The sequence below is a fragment of the Perca flavescens genome, chromosome 4 (assembly GCF_004354835.1).
Source record: "Perca flavescens isolate YP-PL-M2 chromosome 4, PFLA_1.0, whole genome shotgun sequence".
Taxonomy (NCBI): Eukaryota; Metazoa; Chordata; class Actinopteri; order Perciformes; family Percidae; genus Perca; species Perca flavescens.
The window spans coordinates 18,410,687-18,431,289 of NC_041334.1; the positions used below are offsets into that span (position 1 = coordinate 18,410,687).

Genomic DNA, 20,603 nt, shown 5'->3' on the forward strand with positions numbered 1-20,603 from the left:
TATTTTATTGTACAACTGGAATTCCTAACAAATTGGGCCTAGGCCTAATACCATATCATTGTGCAAATGTACTTAATTTATACCTAGTCCTAGGTCAGGGGTCATGAGGGCCAGAATACAACCAGCATCATCATCATCAAGAATGAAGACGTGGACATAAAATTGCATCATTCACATGCATATTAAGTGGCCACGTTGGTTTGTTTTGGTTTTATAATACATCCATAAATGCTCCAGCAGAGGATGGTTAGTTTAGCCAGCGGTTAAGTTTACAAGAATTTCAAAATTTCAACATTTTGTGGCAAACTAAGATAAACAGTTAGACTACAAACCGACAGCTTTTGTTTTAGCTTGTTTGTCAAAATTCGCTATTTAGAGTAGAGTAGAGCTGTGTTTGTGTAAACAGCGCGGTGGATGAGAGTGGACTGCCCAGACAGATCAGATGGAAATATATCACTCCCTATATGTGTATGCCTGTAGACAGGTGAGTGGGTATTGATACGTATTTACTTTTAGGTTTTATTGTAGCCTACTTACAGTAACGAGCGTAGCGCTATCTTTCCCAGTCAGGTGCATGTGCAGCGTGTTGTAACACATCTCTGCTGTGTGTGTGCGCGCACCCGTCTATCTTCCAAAATGTAATGCTTCAATCCAAACGAATTGTGATTGAAGCTGAAGGCCATCCAATTATAACGACCTCATCCACATTGTCGAAATCATTTAGATATTGAGCCATTACATTGAAAATCTTTTAGATAACAGGAGCCTATGATTTACTGTAGCCATCCTAACAACACGCTACCTGAACACCTTTTTCTAGTCTCCCGTTTCACTTTCACCAACGCTGTCTTCGGGCAAAAAGTCACGTTGTGAGATCAGTTAGCTAGCTAGTGTTTCTGGGTCTCCTGCATCTGTGCTCTCAGCGTTTCTGCACCATTATTGCAGCCCGGGAATGACTGTAATGGCAATGTAGCGGCACTTTCTACCTCTTGTATGTATAGTATAGTTGTGACATCACAACTGTACGGAAATCCTGATGGCTTGTTCAAAGGAATATGGGCTGTGTGCATATCTCTGTGGATTGAGGATTTTGATACTTTCATAGTATTTAAAATAAAAATAGACATGGAAATATTACTTTTAAAAAAATCTGACCTTTAATGCTCACTCTCAACCTTGATTTCCACGTGTCCATAAATATTAAAAGTGCAATATCAGCCTGTTCACAGCCTGAACCTGGATATTGGCTACATTGGTTTTGTGCAGACATATAAAGCAGAGTAACAATCCAGTGGAAAGCTCAAACTTTCAAAAATAATTGCTGGCGAAGAAGATTCACAAGACCACTCCACCAAAACTAAAACCAAGGGAGCTGTATTTGCACCACTTGTCAGCTTGCTAAATTGTGATTTTTGTGTCAGTCACTCTTATAAAAGTTGAATTTTTTTTGGACATGTTCTGTCATATATATATTCTATTTTCTTATGATCATGTGTTTGAATCTGAAAGTAGCCTAATTGAAATTGAGACATTCACATTTGGTTTAATCCAGTCATACAGCGGGAGTCTGGGGGGGATTTTATATGTTAAAATAATTGCACCCCTGATTATATGGACAATGCAATCACTTTTTAGCATTTTGATTATTTGTAATATTAAAAAAACAGGAAATAGACTAAATTTGGCCACCACAGGCAGCACCTGATGGTTTTTTAAAGCTGAAATAGCAAACGCTGGATTACGTAAACATCTACAGGTGTGAAACCACAAGTGTGCTTTGTGCATCACTTGTTATGTTTTATGTATTATATTTTGTCACCCTGTGTTTGCTTCAGTATGCATAGCTATGAGTGTGTAAGCTGCAACTGTTATGCCAAATAATGATAACCCAGTTTGTTAAAAAAAAGAAGGTCTTTGGTAAAAAAAATTATTATTGTGATGAAATTATTATTAACTAACAACTTTTTGCTGAGTTGCTAAATATGCTACATTAAAAGTATTGCACAATTAATTAAGCACAATTGAAATATTAAGTGTAAAACTCTGATGGCAATATTGTGTTTTGTTGATGTACTAATTCATTTTGTGCGGTACAGTCAGCATAAAAAAGAAACCTTAACTGATTCTGAACACAAAGCGAAACCCGTTTCTTGTTAAAACCACCTACATTTCCTGCTGTTTGTTGCTCCACCGCAGCACCAAAGTTGCAACTGAAATGTTTTGCCTGTATGCTACAGTAGCTGGTCTGTGAAAGGCTCAGTGTGTTTAATACTCTCTGCGTGTTCGAGCCTTTAGTTCACCCATTGCACTGACCTTCTGCCCTGCATCACTTTAAACTCAAAGGACAGATAAGCTCCAACTAGCTTGTTGTCTCATGTGGTCAGATTTACCTTATTTATATTCACGCTCGCATGAAATGTGATGGTGCATTGCTCCACCACCACAACAACAAGAAGAAAATAATGTACAAGTTTTAAGAATATAAAAGGCTTTTGACAGGGTGGATCTTACACGCCTGTTGCTGATGGAACATTTTCACCGTTGGCTGAGTGACTCCACAGACTCACACTCACACACGCTGAGCTTGGCCTCAGATTTATTGTCTACAAATATGCTCAAACTGTTATATATGCATGGTTGTATTTTTAGTAATCAGTTGCAGACATACATAAATAAATAACTTATTAAAAAAAAAAGATCTGGCGGTCATGCACACAGTTTGCACCACTGAAAAACATTTAGCAGAACTTGCTTTGTTTTACTGGGCCGTTGGGTCATTTTTAGGCCACTGGACACTTGTTTCATCATTAATTAAACCTCGATAAAATAAGACCATATCAAACACATGGATCCGACAGGAGTCACAAAATAGGGCTGAGATGAATCATTTAAAGTCCATTTTGATTTAAAATAAATGAAAATACATGGTTTGAAAATAAATGAACCTGCATCAAAGTCGAAAACATGAAACATATCAGAATGACTTCCAACAAATATTTCATTCAAATGAGAATATTTTACTTTTGATTCAGTATTAAACTTGCGTTTATAGTGGTTCTGCATCACTTTAATGTTGCTCTCTTCTAAATGGGTACCGCACCGACCTCGTCTTTGTCACCCAGCCTGATATTACTGATGTCGTTTATTTTATCGCTGCACTGGTCTTTAGGATTCTATGGAAACCAACAAGGCCACTGTATTCACCTCTTCTCAGTGGCATCCTCCACCATAAATTGCAGCTTTTGATTCTCTGTCGGCTTCATGACTATGACTCTGAGACGAGGGATTGGGATTAAGGGCGCTGACGGAAGTGTCAAAGTGATACTGTCTCCTCGCGCTGTTTACTACTGTAATACAATGACTACCAGTACATCTGTGTATGGCAGAGAGAATATGTAGTAAAGAAAATAAGATATTGTCACCATGCATGTGCAAATATAACTACAGCTAAAGAGGAAGAGAGGCAACACCCAAACACAGAAAAGACTAGAAAATAATACACACAGACAGGGCTGTGTGGCTGCACCCAAAACCTCTTTTATCTTGTATTGTATTAAGAATGTATGAGTGTGATTTTCATATAATGTGTGTCATATCACAAAGTGGCAGGTTCTCCAATTGGCCAATAATGATCTATTTGCCAATTCAATCCTGTTGAGAAAGAGACGGCAGGCAGACGTAAAATGAATAAAACATTGAATGGAGGGATTGAGACAGTTCCATTTCAATCTCTCCTTCTCTCTCTCTCTCTCTCTCTCTCTCTCTTTCTCTCTCTCTATCTCTCTCTCTCTCTCTGTCTCTCTCTCTCTATCTCTCAGAAAGTCTCTAAGAAGACTTGTGTGCAATTGGGGTAAAATCAGTACTTGGATGATTGCCTGAGTTTGTGTGCACATTGCATTTCTGTTCTCTTTATCTCACACTAGACGCCTACGATGCACCACTTTCAAAAACAAACGTCTTCTCGCATCTGCTCTCTTGTTTGTTAAGATAGTTTACTGGCAATATCCACGCTGGCTGGTTTACTTTGTATCCATGGCTAATTAGCTAATGCCATTGGAGCCCTCAGATAAATATAAATATAGGCTACAAATGTGACCCTCTTAAGTGCAAATACCCTGTAAGGTTCAGTAAGTTGTAGGTGTTGGTGGATCTTTAAAACAATGATTATCATTTCTTTAAAACAAAAAAAGAAGGTGTGATCATCTCATTAGAGAAGGGGACCAAATGTCTGCAGGGAAATTAAAAGGCATCAGGCGTGATCACTTTTAAACTTTTTTTTATTATGCAGGTTTGAAATAAAAGAAGCATTGTGACACAAACAGATGCTGCTGGCAAAGAAAAAAAAGGAGCAGCACCCAAAATGTAAAAAATAAAGAAAGAATTGTTGTGGTCATCATTATTTCTATCAAACCAAAGGAAATGAAACAATAAAATAAGAATAAAAATACACCTCCATTGTAAGAAGCAAAAGTGATCTAATTTCTTTCATAAATAAGAAAACCTGTCAAACGGCTGATGGGCAACTAGCGAAAACAATATATTGATAACCATTTAAAATATTTATCATTACTGGCTTTACAAATAAAATAACTACAATTGGCATGTTTTTTTTACACAACTTAAAATGTTATAGATCTGTAACAACTATGCTACAGTAAAGAGATAAATACAGATGTCTTTGTCAGCAAAATGCATTTCTGTTAATCACACAAAAAGTTAAAAAGATGAGATCAACACAACCAAACATCAAGTAGAAACTTATAAAAAATCACTGTAATGTGGATGTGATGGCTCCATTCACATATTTCATTATTTCACTTCTGCATGTCGAGGAGACAAAATTGATATTATGGTCAGACAAAAGAAGAAAAGGGAGGTGGGGGGCATTTTGAGGCAATATTTTTTTTTTACCTGTAACATTATATCTCATTTTATCTCACAGCGTTTCTTTCTCTCTTTCAAATCTTTTTCCTCTCAATCTCTCACCTGGCTCTTTCCATTTAATGATCTGCAGGACACATATTGTGTATTCAGTTTTAGATTGAACTTTATTGGAAAAAAAACACACCAGTGAGCACAGATTTAATGCAAGAACGAGAGTGTGAAATACTCCTCTGAAATCCAGCTGCACAAGGCTGTTAAAATTCACGAGAAAGACTCAACACTCGAACACTGAGACACTCTTGCACGCAAGTGTGTGTCCGTGCACATACACACATACACACTCGACTTCACACGTCATGAATGGGGTACATTCTCACGTCCAGACACACGCACACACACACACGATGACTTACATGTAATATTAAAGAAGAAACAAATCTATCCGGACTTCCGATTCCCAATTTGATCCCATAAAAGTGATATTTACAATCACACTGTGACAGCTCAGTAGACCTTAACAGGTCTTAAATATTAAAAAAAGACTATTTTTGTTTTGTTTCTTTTCCCCACCCAAGCTTTTTGTATCAATTTGCAGGCCCTTAAGCAAAGCTACCATAACATCAAAGCCTGAACCTACTAGAAGTTAATATTTTTCTACAGTACAGGGCCCAACGCTTAATGGCAAAAAAAGAGGAACAATTTCGCAAGCCAGAAATAAATAAAACAGCAACGACAACAACAACAACAAAAAGAAAAGAAGAAAAAAACACAAAAGGGAAATTAAAATGATTAAAGAAGAGGAAGAGTATTTTTTTTCTTTCTCATTCTAATTAAAGCTGGATGGGGTCCCTGAGGGGACTTTGATGGTGACACAGAAGAGGAGTGCTCTAATAGCCCGGCCTGTATATCGTGGAGGGCATAGACACACAGCTCAGAGAGGATGGTGGGAGCAGGAGGGAGGGGAGGGGATGGGAGGGGGGCCTTATAAGTGCTTGGCAAATTTTAAACAGCAAGAGGACTGCTAATACATTAAGTGGTACAGACAGCAGTCATCTAGTCAAAAAACTCACAAATTCTTCCAGAAACTGAAAGAAATAATAATTACATTGACAAAAAGAAAGTGGTGGTGATTTGGGAGGTGGAATGTGTGTTTGCATGTGTATGTATGTTATTGTATGTTAGGTGTGAACTGTGTGTAAGTGTGTGCAGATCAGAAGAGGGTTGAGGGGATAGGGGTGAGGGGGGATGAGGGGATGAGAGTAGACTCCTCGTGTCATATTTGTCGACAGACCATGATCTTCAGTTTCAGGTGAGGTAGAGTGGCTTGTCCCTGCCAATCATGCTGCCACTGGAGAGAGAAAAACACAAAAGCACAGGTTAGATTACGAACAAAGACAAAACGGCAAAGAAAAGAAGGATTGTCACACACATAGAACAGAACAATAGGAAGTATATTTTCTTTTGATTGCAAGCACTTGTCATTCCCTGATGTCCCCAATTTAAGACAAGACACCCATTCTCAAATTAAAACGAAATATTCCATAGTACTCTAGAAAACACTGTGCACTCAGAATATCTTCCAGTGCTGCAGGACTGCATAGCCTGCCAAACCGTTTAGTACAATAACAGTGAAAACTTGTGTTAGGAACATCTGTTTTTTTTACTGCTGTCTGACAAACACATGACAAGCTCTATTATCTCACCATTACCTCTCCAGCTGTCTCCCCTGTCTCACTGGAACGGGGCTGACAATTTTCGACACTTATATTGTGAAAGCAGTGGGAGAGACGTCTGACAAGACTATATATACTTATTTCTAAGGGAGTTCTGGTCTAAGACTTAGATTGGTCTGTATCTATCTGACAAATTCAACTGGGAAAACTTGAATTAAAAAAAGATTGACATTTACTTTTTCACAATAAAATGTGTACTTTAAGTAAATATATCAAACATCAGAAGCAAATGTCCATATGCTTGATTCATTTGTCTCCATTCAAAATGGCCTTCAAGACCATATTATTTAATAAGTTGCAGTAACAAAGGTTGTTGTGGAAAACTGACTGTGGGAAGCAAATAAAACCGTCTCCTCTGTCTTCACTGACCTGCAGTGGTTGCCACACTCCCGATTGCAGTATTCACTGTCCCAGTCATGGCTCTGAGCCACTCCAGGGCCCGGACCAGGTCCAGGGGCTCCTGGAGACTGGGAGCCACCAATGCTCTTCTGATACTCTGACTGGAGGTGGGAAAACCCCTGGAGAAAGAAGGAAAATTAAGCTCAACATCTTAAAGTAGAAAGTATTCCACAGCAGCAAGTGTGCCTTAGTTTGTTGCTGTACCTGCTGTCCAGGAGGTGGGGAGTGAAGAGAGGCCTGCAGCCCCATCTGGTGAGAGATGATTGGCTGGGACTGGACCTGCTGCATGCGGATAGGCTGGTTGAGGAGCGAGCTCTGGTGCAGGGAGAGCTGCTGGTGGGGGTGAAGGGGTGGGCTGATCTGGAAAGAGGAAGGGGGAGAGGCACTAATGCTGGGCAGCATCTGCGATTGGCTGAGCGTCTGCGACAGGGTGTGGCGAGGGGCGTGTCCTGCGTAGCTCTGCAGGTCAGTGAGAGGGAAGGCCCCGGGCCCCAGGTAGGGCGACGACGGCTGTGGGGGATGTGGCACACTGTACAGGGGCGGGTTGGCTGGCATCATATGTGGAGAAGCCTGGCTTGTTTGGACACTTTTTGTCTCCACAGGATCATTATATGTCTAGAGGGGGGACGGCGGAGAAGGAAAAATGGTTACACTCATTGTTACACTACCTTCAGCCATAAAGAACCATTTCATTTTTTTACAATGTGGATCTGATTTTTGTCGTTTTAGCATGGTTTTTATTAGAGATGGTCCGATGGCTCCGATACTGCCTAAAACGCTGGTATCGGTATCGGGAAGTACTGGAGTTTACGCACCGATCCGATTACCACGTAATAAAGCCCTAAAGAAAATCTACGTTAAAGTAGTTTATTTATGTTATTTTTCCATTATAACTGACTGTCTGACTGGATAATAAAAGAAAGTTCTACGGCATTCATTGTTTGTGTTTGTTCATGTTTTACAAAGAGTTTAACCTGAGCCATACAGGGATAGTAGTATACAGTTGTTAAAACATAATAAAATATATGACACACTGGTATCGGATTGGTACTCGGTATTGGCCGATACGCAAGTTCAGGTATCGGAATCGGTATCGGGAAGCAAAAAATGGTATCGGGCCATCTCTAGTTTTTATTGTGAAATTAGTTTTTTTGTGTGTGTTATCCTCCAAATAAAGTGGTTCAGATCATATTGCTAAAATGTTATTTTAACCACTAGAAATGCTACAAAACTACTGCATGACCCAGGTTGTAATAAACTGGAATTATCTTTTGTGGATAAATCAAGTATTCAATGAAATATTAACAGTGTGCACCATGCTGAAGGGTTCATGTAATGGTTAGGACTTGAATATTTAACATATTAAAATTTGACAGAGTTCTTATTGAAATGCAGATCTCTAAGATTTGTGTTATTTCTTTTTGGTGTAAATTAGCTGTAGTAGTTTTGCACTGCTCTTCCAAGAAGCAAGCAGTATTGTGACCCTGTGTCCAAATTGCTTATAATACGAATAGTATGGACATTATAGGGCAATTTTAGTCTGCAAATAGAGTTTGAGACAGATATGAGCATGCATCCAAAAGCTGATGGAGCCTATAGTCACTAAATGATAAAGCTGTCCCATAATTCTTTGTGCCTCCTCAATTCCACAGAGACAACTCTCTCAGGGGAAGTTTTCAAAACAATATGTCAATGAAGTAAAAGAAAAGGACCAGCTGGCATCGGCAAATTCTGAGACAATTATTTAAATAACTACATGAAATAAATACAAAAGTGGCTCGGCTTCTCTTCCAAGAAACACTAATTTGATGTGAAAATGTCGTTGAGCTGTGAATGGTAGTATTGTAACAATGTGCATTAATTCTGTATTATTCATTGCATAAAGTATTCATAGGATGTTTAGCCATTGCGGCTAATGCTAGACCTGGTCACCGCTCTGTTCCTCCTCTCTTTATTTATCCGACACAAACCACTGTTGATGACACACACATTTATTCTGCAGGTCTTTCTGTCTCCCTTTCCTTTATGAGGTGGTGTATGTATGAAATACATCCAGTGTTTCTCATTAACTGTCAGACGGGCTGGAGTGATGGAGTGTGGTGGTCTGCTATTTAGTAAGGGCTCACATCCATCCCTCTGAACCCGTGAAATAATCAATGGGATGGGATGGAGGGATGGATAAAAGAGAGGGTCACATACATTTGCAGGGTCAAGTGGAAAATGAAATACTGAAGAAATGGTGTGAAGGGAGAAGCAAAGAGGTGAGAGGATGGCTGTGATTTGTTTCACCTTGTGATGTATTGCAATACAATTATTTCAAATTCAATTGAGGAAATATATAAACAGTATATGTGTCAAATGAGAGTTTATGAGGATTGAAACATTTATGAAATCTACTTCATAGTGTGACTTTTGTAATTTAGACTTTTTTTTAAAATCACTCTCTGTCCTTGGAAGCTTTTGGATTCAAATGAACACAAGAGAAGTGCCATGACATACTGTGGGAAGTAATCAAACTTTTGTTTTTTCTTCTTCTCCCAAACAAACCGACATGCATCACCAAACAAAAAGGCAACAGGTGCACGCTGAAGATGTGAATCCTTCAAATGATACTCCAATTACCTCCAATTCCACCCACCCCAATTCACTTTGAAAAGACTCCTTCATTGGTAATTAAAAAAGAGTTGCATTGAATCATGAGATCCAGCCCTGCATTCAGATTGGCTGGTCCTGAATGAGTGAGGAGGGGAGGGGGATTGCAGGTTTATTTTTGTTAGTCAGTTTTTCTGACTGGCAATCTACCAACATATAGTATCAATCAAGCCTCTGTATAGGAGCTCTGACATGAATGTTTAATTGCACCAAAGACAAGAGATGAGAATAGTCTTTTTAGTTGAAAGTATGCCACAGTGAAGAGGTTGATGAATTAACTATTCATGCCTTAATCAAGGTGCTTGTTTTCGGTCCATGAGCATGAGAGGAAGTGTGGCGCTGTGCGGAGGGGAGGAAGGAGTACTGGGGGAAGGGGGAGGGGGAAGAGGAGGAGCTTTGGTATATGCTAAGGCAATTTAGAGTTGTGTTTCAAAAACAATGCAGAAACGCTGAAATGAAATTCTGAGCACCAACAGATTAAACAGATTGAAACAGCCCTGCACTGTGAAAACTATTGCACAAGTCTTGCAGATGTACAGAGAGTTTAGGGAATATATTATATCAGCTTTTAAAAAACAAACGCGAGTAGAAAGGTGTTAATGTTCTGGGCTAAACTGGAGTAACCTGCAGCAAAGAGAGAGCAGTAGGTGTGAGCAAACCTCAGCCAACACATTAGTGGCCCATCAGGGAGGACAGAAACACCAGGAGGACAGCAAATGATAGGTAATGCCCACTTCTACTCTTACATGTGCACACTGATAAGTGTGCACGCACAGACATGTACCGTTACTTTTCATTTCTCCCCAGGTTGCAAATTGGTTGTGTGTTTAAGGCCTAATTTTCACAGTTCTCCTCTGAGCACACACATACACACACACACACATACACACACACACACACACACACACACACACACACACAAATAAATATTAACCCCCCTGTGCTGCAAGTCGACCCTTTCCTTGGAATAAGAGTGAAAGGAATTCTCTGTCTAATTTGTCATCCCTTATATCGCCACTGACCCATGTATATCAAAGATGTGACCCCCGTAGTTACCTTGGAAACCAGACTGGCTCTGTAGGCGGCCAGGGCTTTCAGGTACTCTTTCTTAGCAGCCTCTGTTTTCCTCTTGTAGTTCTGCAGGAGCAAACACAACAACAACAACAACAACGATTGATTACAAAGTGATGCCAAAAGTGTAAAATGACCCTGTGGTCCACACTGACTGATGTGGATGAGATTTTGGGAGTCATGGTGTGATTGTGTGACCCAGCAGTGTGCTCTGTGATGAAAAACATACATACATTCATTCATTGCACAAGTCATTGCACAGTTATCAAGTCAAGTACTTTTGACCATCTGCATGATCTTGCTGCATTTGAATCGTTTATGTCTTCAAAAATGTCCAGAATGAAATGCAGAGACAGCTTATGTGCAACAACGTGAAAATGGAGTTTGAAATATTACGGAGCAAAATGAGGAGTGAGAAGCTGTTTGTAATTTTGTGTTGCTTTTCAGCCTCTTCCTCTATTAAGGCTGTTGCTCATCTCTTAATCAGGGCTGATGTCCCTGCAAATCATTCAGACGAGGAGGGGGGAAAAAATAAAAGAATTTGAAACAGCATTAGTAAAGAGGCAATTTCAAGCTTTCAGAATGAACCTCAAATGATGCATTAAGACAGGGAATTCAAGTTAATGTCATCACATGTCACTCACAGGCTCTTTGTAACTGCCAATGCCTTTTGATGCGGGAAAAACAAGTCGCAAAAAGTCCACCCTTAAATCAATGAGGAAGACTCAGCTCTGGAGCATTTTAATAATATGAAGAAGAATGTGTGTTTGTGTGTGTGTGTGTGTGTGTGTGTGTGTGTGTGTGTGAATACAGCGGGTAATTACTGATCCAAAGTGAGAGACTGTCTGTGGCTTCATGGATGGGGTCATTCTTTTCAAAGAGGTGGGGTAGAATAACCATTAAGCATTCATGTGTTGCCAAATGCACAAAGGCTAGCAGCTGCTAACACATACAGTCAATAAACAAACAAGACATACACACAGAACAGCAAACAAACCGGAATGAAGACGGATACAATCTCTTGCTCAAACAGCTGATGTTTATCCGCTCACTCATCCCTATTTACATTATTATTTCCCCGCCATAATATACATCCAGGTATTTTGGAACAAGACTGCATTGGATTGGAAACTCAAAAATATAGGAATACACCACAGACTTTCATAATGAAAAAAAAGTGAATCCCAATTAAGAAATAAATTACAGTTTTTGTAGAAAAAAAAAAAAGTGACAACCTTACCCCTCACCCCTTAAATATTGATAGAGCCATGGCTGCCCCTTTAATGAACCCCAAACTTCCAGAAGCTTTAATTTCAAATCAATTTAACACAGCTAATGATTTGCACAACGACGGATACTTTTAAATAAATTACCATGCCTAAGGATGTCTAATTATTCCAAAGTGAGTGGATTCATTAGCAATTGAAGCCGTCAGAGGCTGCAGGTCAGTATGAATTAAAAATAACAAAGCTGCAAGGGGAGAGCATATGCCTCCATCGTAATCCTGACACAGAGGTGTCCCGCCTGAATTAGCCCCTAATTGTACCTTAATGAAATGTTCTTGTTTGATAACCAGTTAATTACAGGAGACAATAACTCCACACCCTGCTGACACTGAAGGGAGTGATTACGACCAGGGAAAAAAATGTGCGACCGGTGAGAGGAGGAGGAGGAGGAGGAGGAGGGAACAAAATGGGAAGTAGCAAAGGAGAGGAGAGGAGAGGAGAGGAGAGGAGAGGAGAGGAAGCCAAGTTACACTTAAAAAAAAAGTACATGTGAAAGACAAAAAGGCAGAATAAAGACTAAAAAATAGACAGAAATCGTTGGATAGATGCTAAAACATAGCATATAAAAGGAGTTGAATATCAACGCATGCAGTTTTAACAAAGTGACAGTGTTCTTTTCCTTCTATCTCTGACCTTTCACAAATACACAACTCCAACACAGCCAACTCCATTAAATAAAGCTAAGGTCTCTCCTCCCTCCTACCCAACTCCATTATCACTGTTCCTCCCCACCGCTGTAAAAAAATGGAAATTTGATCTTAATCTTAAATAAAAAAAAAACAAGAAAAATGTTCTTCTATGTTTCTGGGGCAGCTTTAACACGCAGTCACCTTGAGGAATAACGCAGCCCAAATAAGGCATTGATCTTGCACTATAAAACAAAGGCCTTCGGGAATTAAAAATCGCTGTATAGCGGGCAGGCATTCCAAAACATCTTAATAAAAAAGAAAGTATGAACATAAACATGAATAAAAAGAACACTTTGTTCTACCACACTCAAGGGTGACACTGGAGAATACACAACAACGTAAGCAAAAGTGGGGAAAATGCACACTGAAGCTCAAAAAAAGAATCACAAAAAGAATACAAATCACAACAATGACACTTCTGATTGTTTCTTCAATAAAATACAGCAATAAAACATGCTGCCTTCAATGCATTTATGTGAATTCCACTGCGTGGTGTGTTTGAGAAGTACTGTAAGTAATTGGAAACAGGGGCCATGTTCTAGTTAAAACAAAGCTGTGTGTAGTAGGGGAAGGGGAAGGGTTGTGTTTACATTCTGGTACTCCTGCATGGCTCCAGAGGGTCTGACTGTGACATTATAGAACACACCTCATCGGTCCTATAGAGATGACGTGATAGCCGAGGTTGCGGAAAAAAAAGAAAAGGCAAAACAACGTATACATCAGCAAGTCAAGAGCAGGGAAAGATAGAAGTTGAAGCAGTATTGAAAATGTTTAAGATATGAAGGGTTTTAATGCTAAATGCATTTCACTTCAACATTACTGGTCAGCAACAGTGATGGATACAGTATGCTATAATATGTTGTTCATACCAAAGACAGACATTTGAATATCTTTTGACTGTAATGAGTATTACATAACATGCAGTAGCAGCATAGGACACACTCTGTAACTACACGGTTATCAAGTTTATCCATTTGTTGTGCAGGAATAAGTGACAGTGTTAGTCACAGAGAATAATTAGAGCAATCACAGTGTTATTGCCCAGACATGGTCCTACATTTCATTCCATAATGACATCATTACCTCAAGTTAATTATGTGTCTTGCGAAATGACACGTCTGATAAAAAACATGCATGTACAAACAAATAAAAAAATTAGCTGTGGAATGGCACAATAAATGGGTGGAATTGCCCTTTTGTTAGTTTTGTCTCTGTTGCCAGGTAATAATGTGTGTGTGTGTGTGTGTGTGTGTGTATGTGAGAGCGAGCAAGAGAGAAAGAGAGAGAGAAATCTATACAGGATCCCAAAATTACAGATGTGTTTAGTATTGTATGGTAATTACACTACATTGTACAAAACTATAAAGTATTGTATTGTGTAATGTCATTGTTTTGTAATATAGTGTGTTTTGCAGCGATCAGTACAGTATAACATTTATGTGACACCTATGTATTTAATATGTGATGTGTTTATACATTTTCTGTAAACAGCCTTGGCAACAACATGTTTTTTTGTTCATGCCAATTAAGCAAATTGAATTGAATTGGATTGACAAATTGAAATCTAAGGTGAAAAAGAAGCCAGGACACAAAGGGTTAAGATGCACAAACAATAACATTTCAGGAGCAGATGTCCTTGAGGCAAAACCAAGGACAAGGCAATTGCTAATCTTGTATTCCCAGCATGATCAAATCACCAGGCAACAGATATAAATAAAAGGACAGGAAATGAGGAATTCACATTCAAGGGTGTCAGCGGCAAAATGAAGATTCATGGTGAAGAGCCCCGGTGAAGGCGGCAAAAATTAACTGCAAATAAAAGGGACAGACGGCCTCCAAAGTCCAGCGTATAAAGTAGGTTTGGTGGGAGAAAAAAAACACACATGCTAGATAGGCTCTAGTCGACAGTGGCTGGGGCTGAGGAGAATGGGCTGCACTTTGTCATGGAGACAGGTGCTTTTATTTGACACCCAATAGGCTGCGCCCTGACTGGATATTCTAAAAATATGAGTCTACGCATGATCATCAGACTGTCTCGTTTTCCATTCATTTCACCCCATCATTTGTCACCACAAACACATACTGTAGAAACCTCTTTGACTTTGTCTGTTGGTCCGGAATGCTAAAATGAAATAGAAAATGTGCTTGTGGAAATGCTCTAAACTGCAGTAAATGTTAACGTAGTTCCATACGGACAGGTCAGGCTGTAATAAAATTAAATTGACTCCTGAAATATGCAGGGAAATATATCTACACTGCTGATGGTAACAGACTTCTCACTTCTTTCAATATATGATTTTCACTGCATAATAATACAATTTCTATCAGTTGATTCGGTATGGTTGGTGCATGTCTAATTCATAAATACATGTGTAAAAAAAGAAAATTCAAAGGCATTAGATTCATGACTTTCACTTTTCACATTTTCTATGCTTCACTGTCATGCAAGATGTCTTTATAGAGAATAGAGGACAACTATCTAATTTTAGAACAAATATCTTAATTTTCTGGTGCTGCATTATCATTCCACTTATTTAATACATATTATTATGCGGTTTTAGCATACAAAAAACAAATAATGTTGCTAATACAGTTTTGAAATTGATAGCTTCATCGTACCCAGGGTTTGTGGGTAGATCTACTGTCTACAGGATGTACTGTAGATCATGTAATAAAACATATGAAAGGTGCTCTTATGTCTATATAAACCATTTAACTTTAACTACCCTTCCAGTTAAAATGTTCTAATTGGCTACTTGCCAGGTACTTTATTAACTAGTCAGAAGGACATACTATTGTGACAAGCAATACTAGAGCTGCAAGCTATCTAAAGCACTTCATTACTTTATCACATGATGTATGTTTGGATGAATAAATGTAATAAAGTTTTTTTTTCTGCTCTTATTTTGCAGATTTCGTGTACGGATGTTTGCGTGTTTTTAAGAGCTGCACTGAGGAAAATTCCTATCAACATAAATCTATCAATTTATATCTTTGTAGCTGCATGACACAGATACATAGATACAAATCAGTCTCAGTTTGCCCGCAGTGTGTACAGAGAGACTCACTAAGCTGTGAAAGCTCTGCAGAGTTTACTGTATGTGGGGTGAACCTGACCTGTGAAATTGCATGACGGTGACCTAAAATGTAAACTGGCTAGAAGACACTCATTTCATGCTAGTTACTAACATTTGACTGGTGGCTAGTCAACTATAGGTAGTACCTTGATTGAAAGGTAGGAAATACTGTAATCACCACCCTAATGCAGCTGCAATCAATATATTTTTACAGCGCAATGTGTTGGTGTTCCAGCACGCAACTATTTTGTTTCGGTTTACTTTTGGTTTGCTTTCAGCAAAAAAGCTCAAAAAACCCACCATACACTACCTTTCCAGCACCAATTATCAGATAAAGTTAGCGACTAATTGGTGAACATAGTGGAGCATTTAGCAGGTAAAGAGCCAGCTATTTCCCTCAGAAGTTGGTGGAGACCAAAACCAGAGCTAAAAGGAAAGTGAATATTGGACTTGCCAGGTGGACAGAAACATGACTCCAAATTAATGTTAATCCGGGTGTATAAATAGGCAACTGTTTGTTACCAGGTTCCCCATATTAACTCAAAAGATGATTCAGTAATGCCAGTGTCAGTGTTGTGTTCACAGCTTGTTTGTGTTGAGCCCACATGGCCTGAAAATGAATTGAATATTGCAGGTTTAAATCTAACACTGATTAATCAAAGAAGAACTTTTCATCTGTAATTTGTAATATAGTTCTGCTGTAAAGGAGGATTTAAGGGAATCTTTTGAGCTTTGACTTTACCTGAAGGCCACCATAGGTTCTACTACACGATCAGAAAGGGAGGGGTGAGGGAAGGATGATTCAGTTGGTAGCAATCACCAACCTCTTAATCCTGCACACTGGTTCTTTAAGTACAAAGTTGTACATATACACAAAATGAATCTACCTGTTTTTGCTCCTCTCCCAGTCCGTCCCACATGGAGGCCACTATCTTGGATACGTCTCCAAAGGTGGCGGTGGGATTCTGTCCTTTAATGGCTGCCTGGGTATCTCTGAAGAACAAGGCATAGGCTGACACAGGCTTTGTAGGCTCATTGGGATCCTTCTTCTTCTTCTTTTTTTGGGGTTTGGGCTTGGGCTTCATCATCTCTGAAGACGGCCGCTTCTCGCCCGTGATCTGGAAGACCATCAAAAACACACAAAAAACAAAACAACTTATTGACACTGCAAAAACAAGGCCTACCATCAACTGGAGTGAATGATTGCATCTCTGATAAATGCTTGTAACATTGAGTCCTGGTGTAGAATGTAAACTTCAATAAGTCCACAAATCAAGCTCTCTGTTTATTCAGCGTTTTAATATTGCAGCAATGTTTCACTGACAGTAACAATTTGAGACTGCTACTTGTTGACAGCATTTTTTTCCCCTTACTTTAAAAAAAAACAAAAAAACACCTGTTAGTTGAATTTATCGAACCTTTTCAAATCTTTATTTTTCAGTTGTTCAGCAAGTCATAAATTCTGACTTTTCATGCTAGGGGTGAAAAGAATTTTAAATCACTTGCTGTTTCTGCTCTGGCTTTGATGTGGTCTCAGAGTGAATAGGAGAGAGCAAATGGAATTACTTACTGAATAGGAGAGATAGTAATCATTTTTATTCACATACACAGTGAGAAGCACAGAAGAGATGTATATGCAGGGAAATATATTTTCTTCAAGTAAAGGATCCCCTTGTTGTTGAACTGTCTCACTGCAAGCTAGCATTTACATACACAGATGAATCTAAAACACTGTGGTTGTGGCAGATTCAATTATACACTCATTCACGTTCCCCTGATAAACCATGCAAATCCACAGAGACATTGGTTGGTGGGCAATTTATGAAAGCAGTTTTACAGATCTACATAAACCAAACAAATGTAAACAAGTATCCTTTTCTCATTTGAATGAATGAGTGATTTAAATGAAGGAGTGGTAGCTTTCAAACCAGATGGTATACTCCCAAGACAAAATAAGACCTTAAGATCAACACCTTGTATCGGCGTTACTGATGATCAACCATTAAAATATCCAGAGGGGAACCCTTAGGGACTTTTAGGACTTCAGAGAAGGCCGAACATTCAGCATTTTAAATGTAATACTGAGCATATCTCTCTTTTAGTTCTAATTTTAGCAACTCAAATTTGCTTCAGAAATGACAGTGTTGTGTCCTGAAACCTTAAAAAATAGAGTTATCCAATCAGATTTAGTTTCACATTTGTTGTCTCTAGGCAGAAAAAAGGTTACAGCTTGATCACTCATTGGTTAAGACTTAATGACCGGGACGGAAGTCTGGAGCGTGTGTCTTAGTTTAGTATTTGAAAAAAAACAATGCTCTACACCTTCCTGTGATAGACGCGCCTAGAGGCAAGCGGGCAGGTAGGGGGGCGGGGGCAATCTGACAGGCGGAGCGAGAAGCGGATTCCTACGTGAGCAACGCACAGTACAAATCAGTGGAAGAAACACTTGCTCTCTCTGAGTTCCCAAAAATATAAAATTTTTTCTAAACAGGACATAAACAGTGTCAGAGCATTTAGGCACAAGACTGGATGCATCGGGTAACATTAACGTTACATAACGTTATAGTTTGAATTACGATTATGCTAATTTAGCTAACTTTAGCTATCAACAATAACAGTCTGTGGTTTGGAAAGACTAGGGTTGCCACTGTCTGTTATAAATCAACCTGTGATCAGGGATATGTGATACCACAGTCAACTTATCTAAATCAGTTGTACTGGCCAGAATATAGCGGTGTGTGTGTGTGTGTGCCCACAATGTGTCGGTTCCCTTGTTTGCTGTGTGTCGGAGATTTTTACCTTGTGGTGCTGATGATAAATGTGTGTGTGTGTGTGTGTGTGTGTGTGTGTGTGTGTGTGTGCATTGGAGCTGTGTGTTGGAGCTTGTAGTGGAGCGTGTTAGAGCTGTTCACATCTTTTTAAAAATGCCTAAAAATATTATGACTTTGCAACGTTGAAAGCCCAAGGCCAGACCCCATGGTTCGCTACTGAAAATATTCATCACATTTGTAAATAAAGGAGGTCTTTTTAAAATTACTTTAGGGGAAAAGATTTCATGTCTCATGTCATGTATGCGTAAGAGTTTGCCAACAAACTTACAGTGCCATGGTGGTAATGGATTGTCTATTTGCAACTGTGTCATTGGGAAATAAATTTGTCTGAGGGTGAAATGATCTCGCACAAAAGGACCAAAGGAAGATTGTGTTTCTGTGAACCAGACTTTGGAAATGTGCTGCTCAGAATTAAGAAAAAGGGAACATTTTAATAACTAAAACAAAGTCAAGTTGGTTTCTACACTTAAATTCAATCAAGTAAATATTTCAAGACTCTTTTCTTTTTAAATGTGACACCACACTCCACCACACCATTTCATACACAAATAAAAAAAAAAAAAAAAAAAACATGGCTCCTGTTCCCCTCAACAGCAAAATGTTGTAACCATGCGAGTCTTCTAGCCAAACCATTAAGAAGCACAAGTATGGCTACCCCCAGATCCCCACACCACAGTTAGCATGCGAACCATCTCTGAGGAGCACTGCCAAGCCCTCGCCTCCTACTCCACTACTACAAGCCGGACAAGTGTTGCTACATCAGTACCTTCGAATGAGGATCAGTCTCCTCTTCCTGATTGGAGCTTGAGGGAGAGGGTGTGGCCGATTTACTTCCGGGAGGTGAGGGGGAACCATGAGGCAGTGCACTCCTGCTGACATGAGGGTTTAGCTGGGTCAGTGCACTCATGGGGTTGGGCAGTATCGGAGGTGAGCTGTTAATCAGGGGGTGGTTACGGGTGGGGTCATAATGAGCGCCATCTGGGTGCTGATGGTGACGGTGTTGCTGTTGGTGGTGGTGGTGGTGCAAAGCCATCTCCTGCATCTGGGGTGAGAGAAGAACACCAGCTTTACTATCTTCTCCTCTACTCAAAGTAATAAAAGTTTGCCAATTAGCCAAATATGCAAAGACTTCGAAGTGGAGATGACATTTTTAAATTTGAGAAATATGCATGTGTATATATATATATATATATATATATATATATATATATATATATATATATACATATACATACATATATACAGTATATGCAGATATGTTGTAATGTAATGTGTTGTAATGAGGGAAATGTGTTTGTTGGAAGTGACAGACAAAAAAAACTCTCACAGGTCATTGTTAAACTGAGGCCAGTGGTTAGAAAGCTTCGTTTTTCTTTTTCAACTGTCTTATCAAGACAGTAAAATGCACTATTTTTAAACTTTCAGGCCTGTGGCCAAGTTCATCTAACCTACTGACCTTCATACAGGGGCACGTTTTGAATACTAGGTAGCTCTCTAAAAAACTAAAAACATATATAGTCTCTCAACAGCGACTGATCAGACAACTCACTAAGACATTAAAGAAGACATCTACTTTGCTCCTTAAAGGCAAATACTGTACCATTCACTCTTAACTAACCACACTAGAAAAAACAAAATCTCTATAAACAGATATCTGCATATGAATGCAGAATCTGTAGGCAACGGGACAAGATAGTTGTTCTGGTTTTCATTTGTAGTTCGTTTCTAGTACGAGTAGTATTGAGTTAGTATTTGAGCGGGCTTTGGTTGAATGCAGGTGAAGAGTGCATGTGAAGAGTAAAAGAGTGCATCGGTGGAAAAGCAATCTCGGAAGCCATCGGCTATCGTCTGACGACGATTTTTATTAGTTTATGTATTTATTTATCTGAATTCATATACAGATATGTGTTCATAGAGACGTCTCTTAACTCCAACTCCATTCTTGTTTCTCAAGTTGTAAATTGGACCCGGTGCATGCAAG

At 39.2% G+C, this 20,603-nt stretch overlaps 1 protein-coding gene across 4 annotated transcripts in view; it reads right to left on the reverse strand.

Moving 5' to 3' along the window:
• Positions 1-4,259: 4,259 nt before the first annotated feature.
• tox2 (TOX high mobility group box family member 2) overlaps positions 4,260-20,603 on the reverse strand; it is a 96,302-nt gene continuing 79,958 nt past the window's right edge. The window contains exons 5-10 of one of the 4 annotated variants that reach the window (XM_028574690.1): positions 19,389-19,664; positions 16,679-16,909; positions 10,725-10,805; positions 7,221-7,631; positions 6,987-7,135; positions 4,260-6,232 (exon numbers count right to left, since the gene is read on the reverse strand). In XM_028574690.1, the coding sequence (XP_028430491.1) occupies positions 6,190-6,232; positions 6,987-7,135; positions 7,221-7,631; positions 10,725-10,805; positions 16,679-16,909; positions 19,389-19,664 (1,191 nt within the window). In that variant the 3' untranslated portion in view covers positions 4,260-6,189. Of the gene's footprint in view, positions 6,233-6,986; positions 7,136-7,220; positions 7,632-10,724; positions 10,806-16,678; positions 16,922-19,388; positions 19,665-20,603 lie in introns of all 4 variants that reach the window. The other 3 variants (XM_028574689.1, XM_028574692.1, XM_028574691.1) reach the window with 3 other exon arrangements.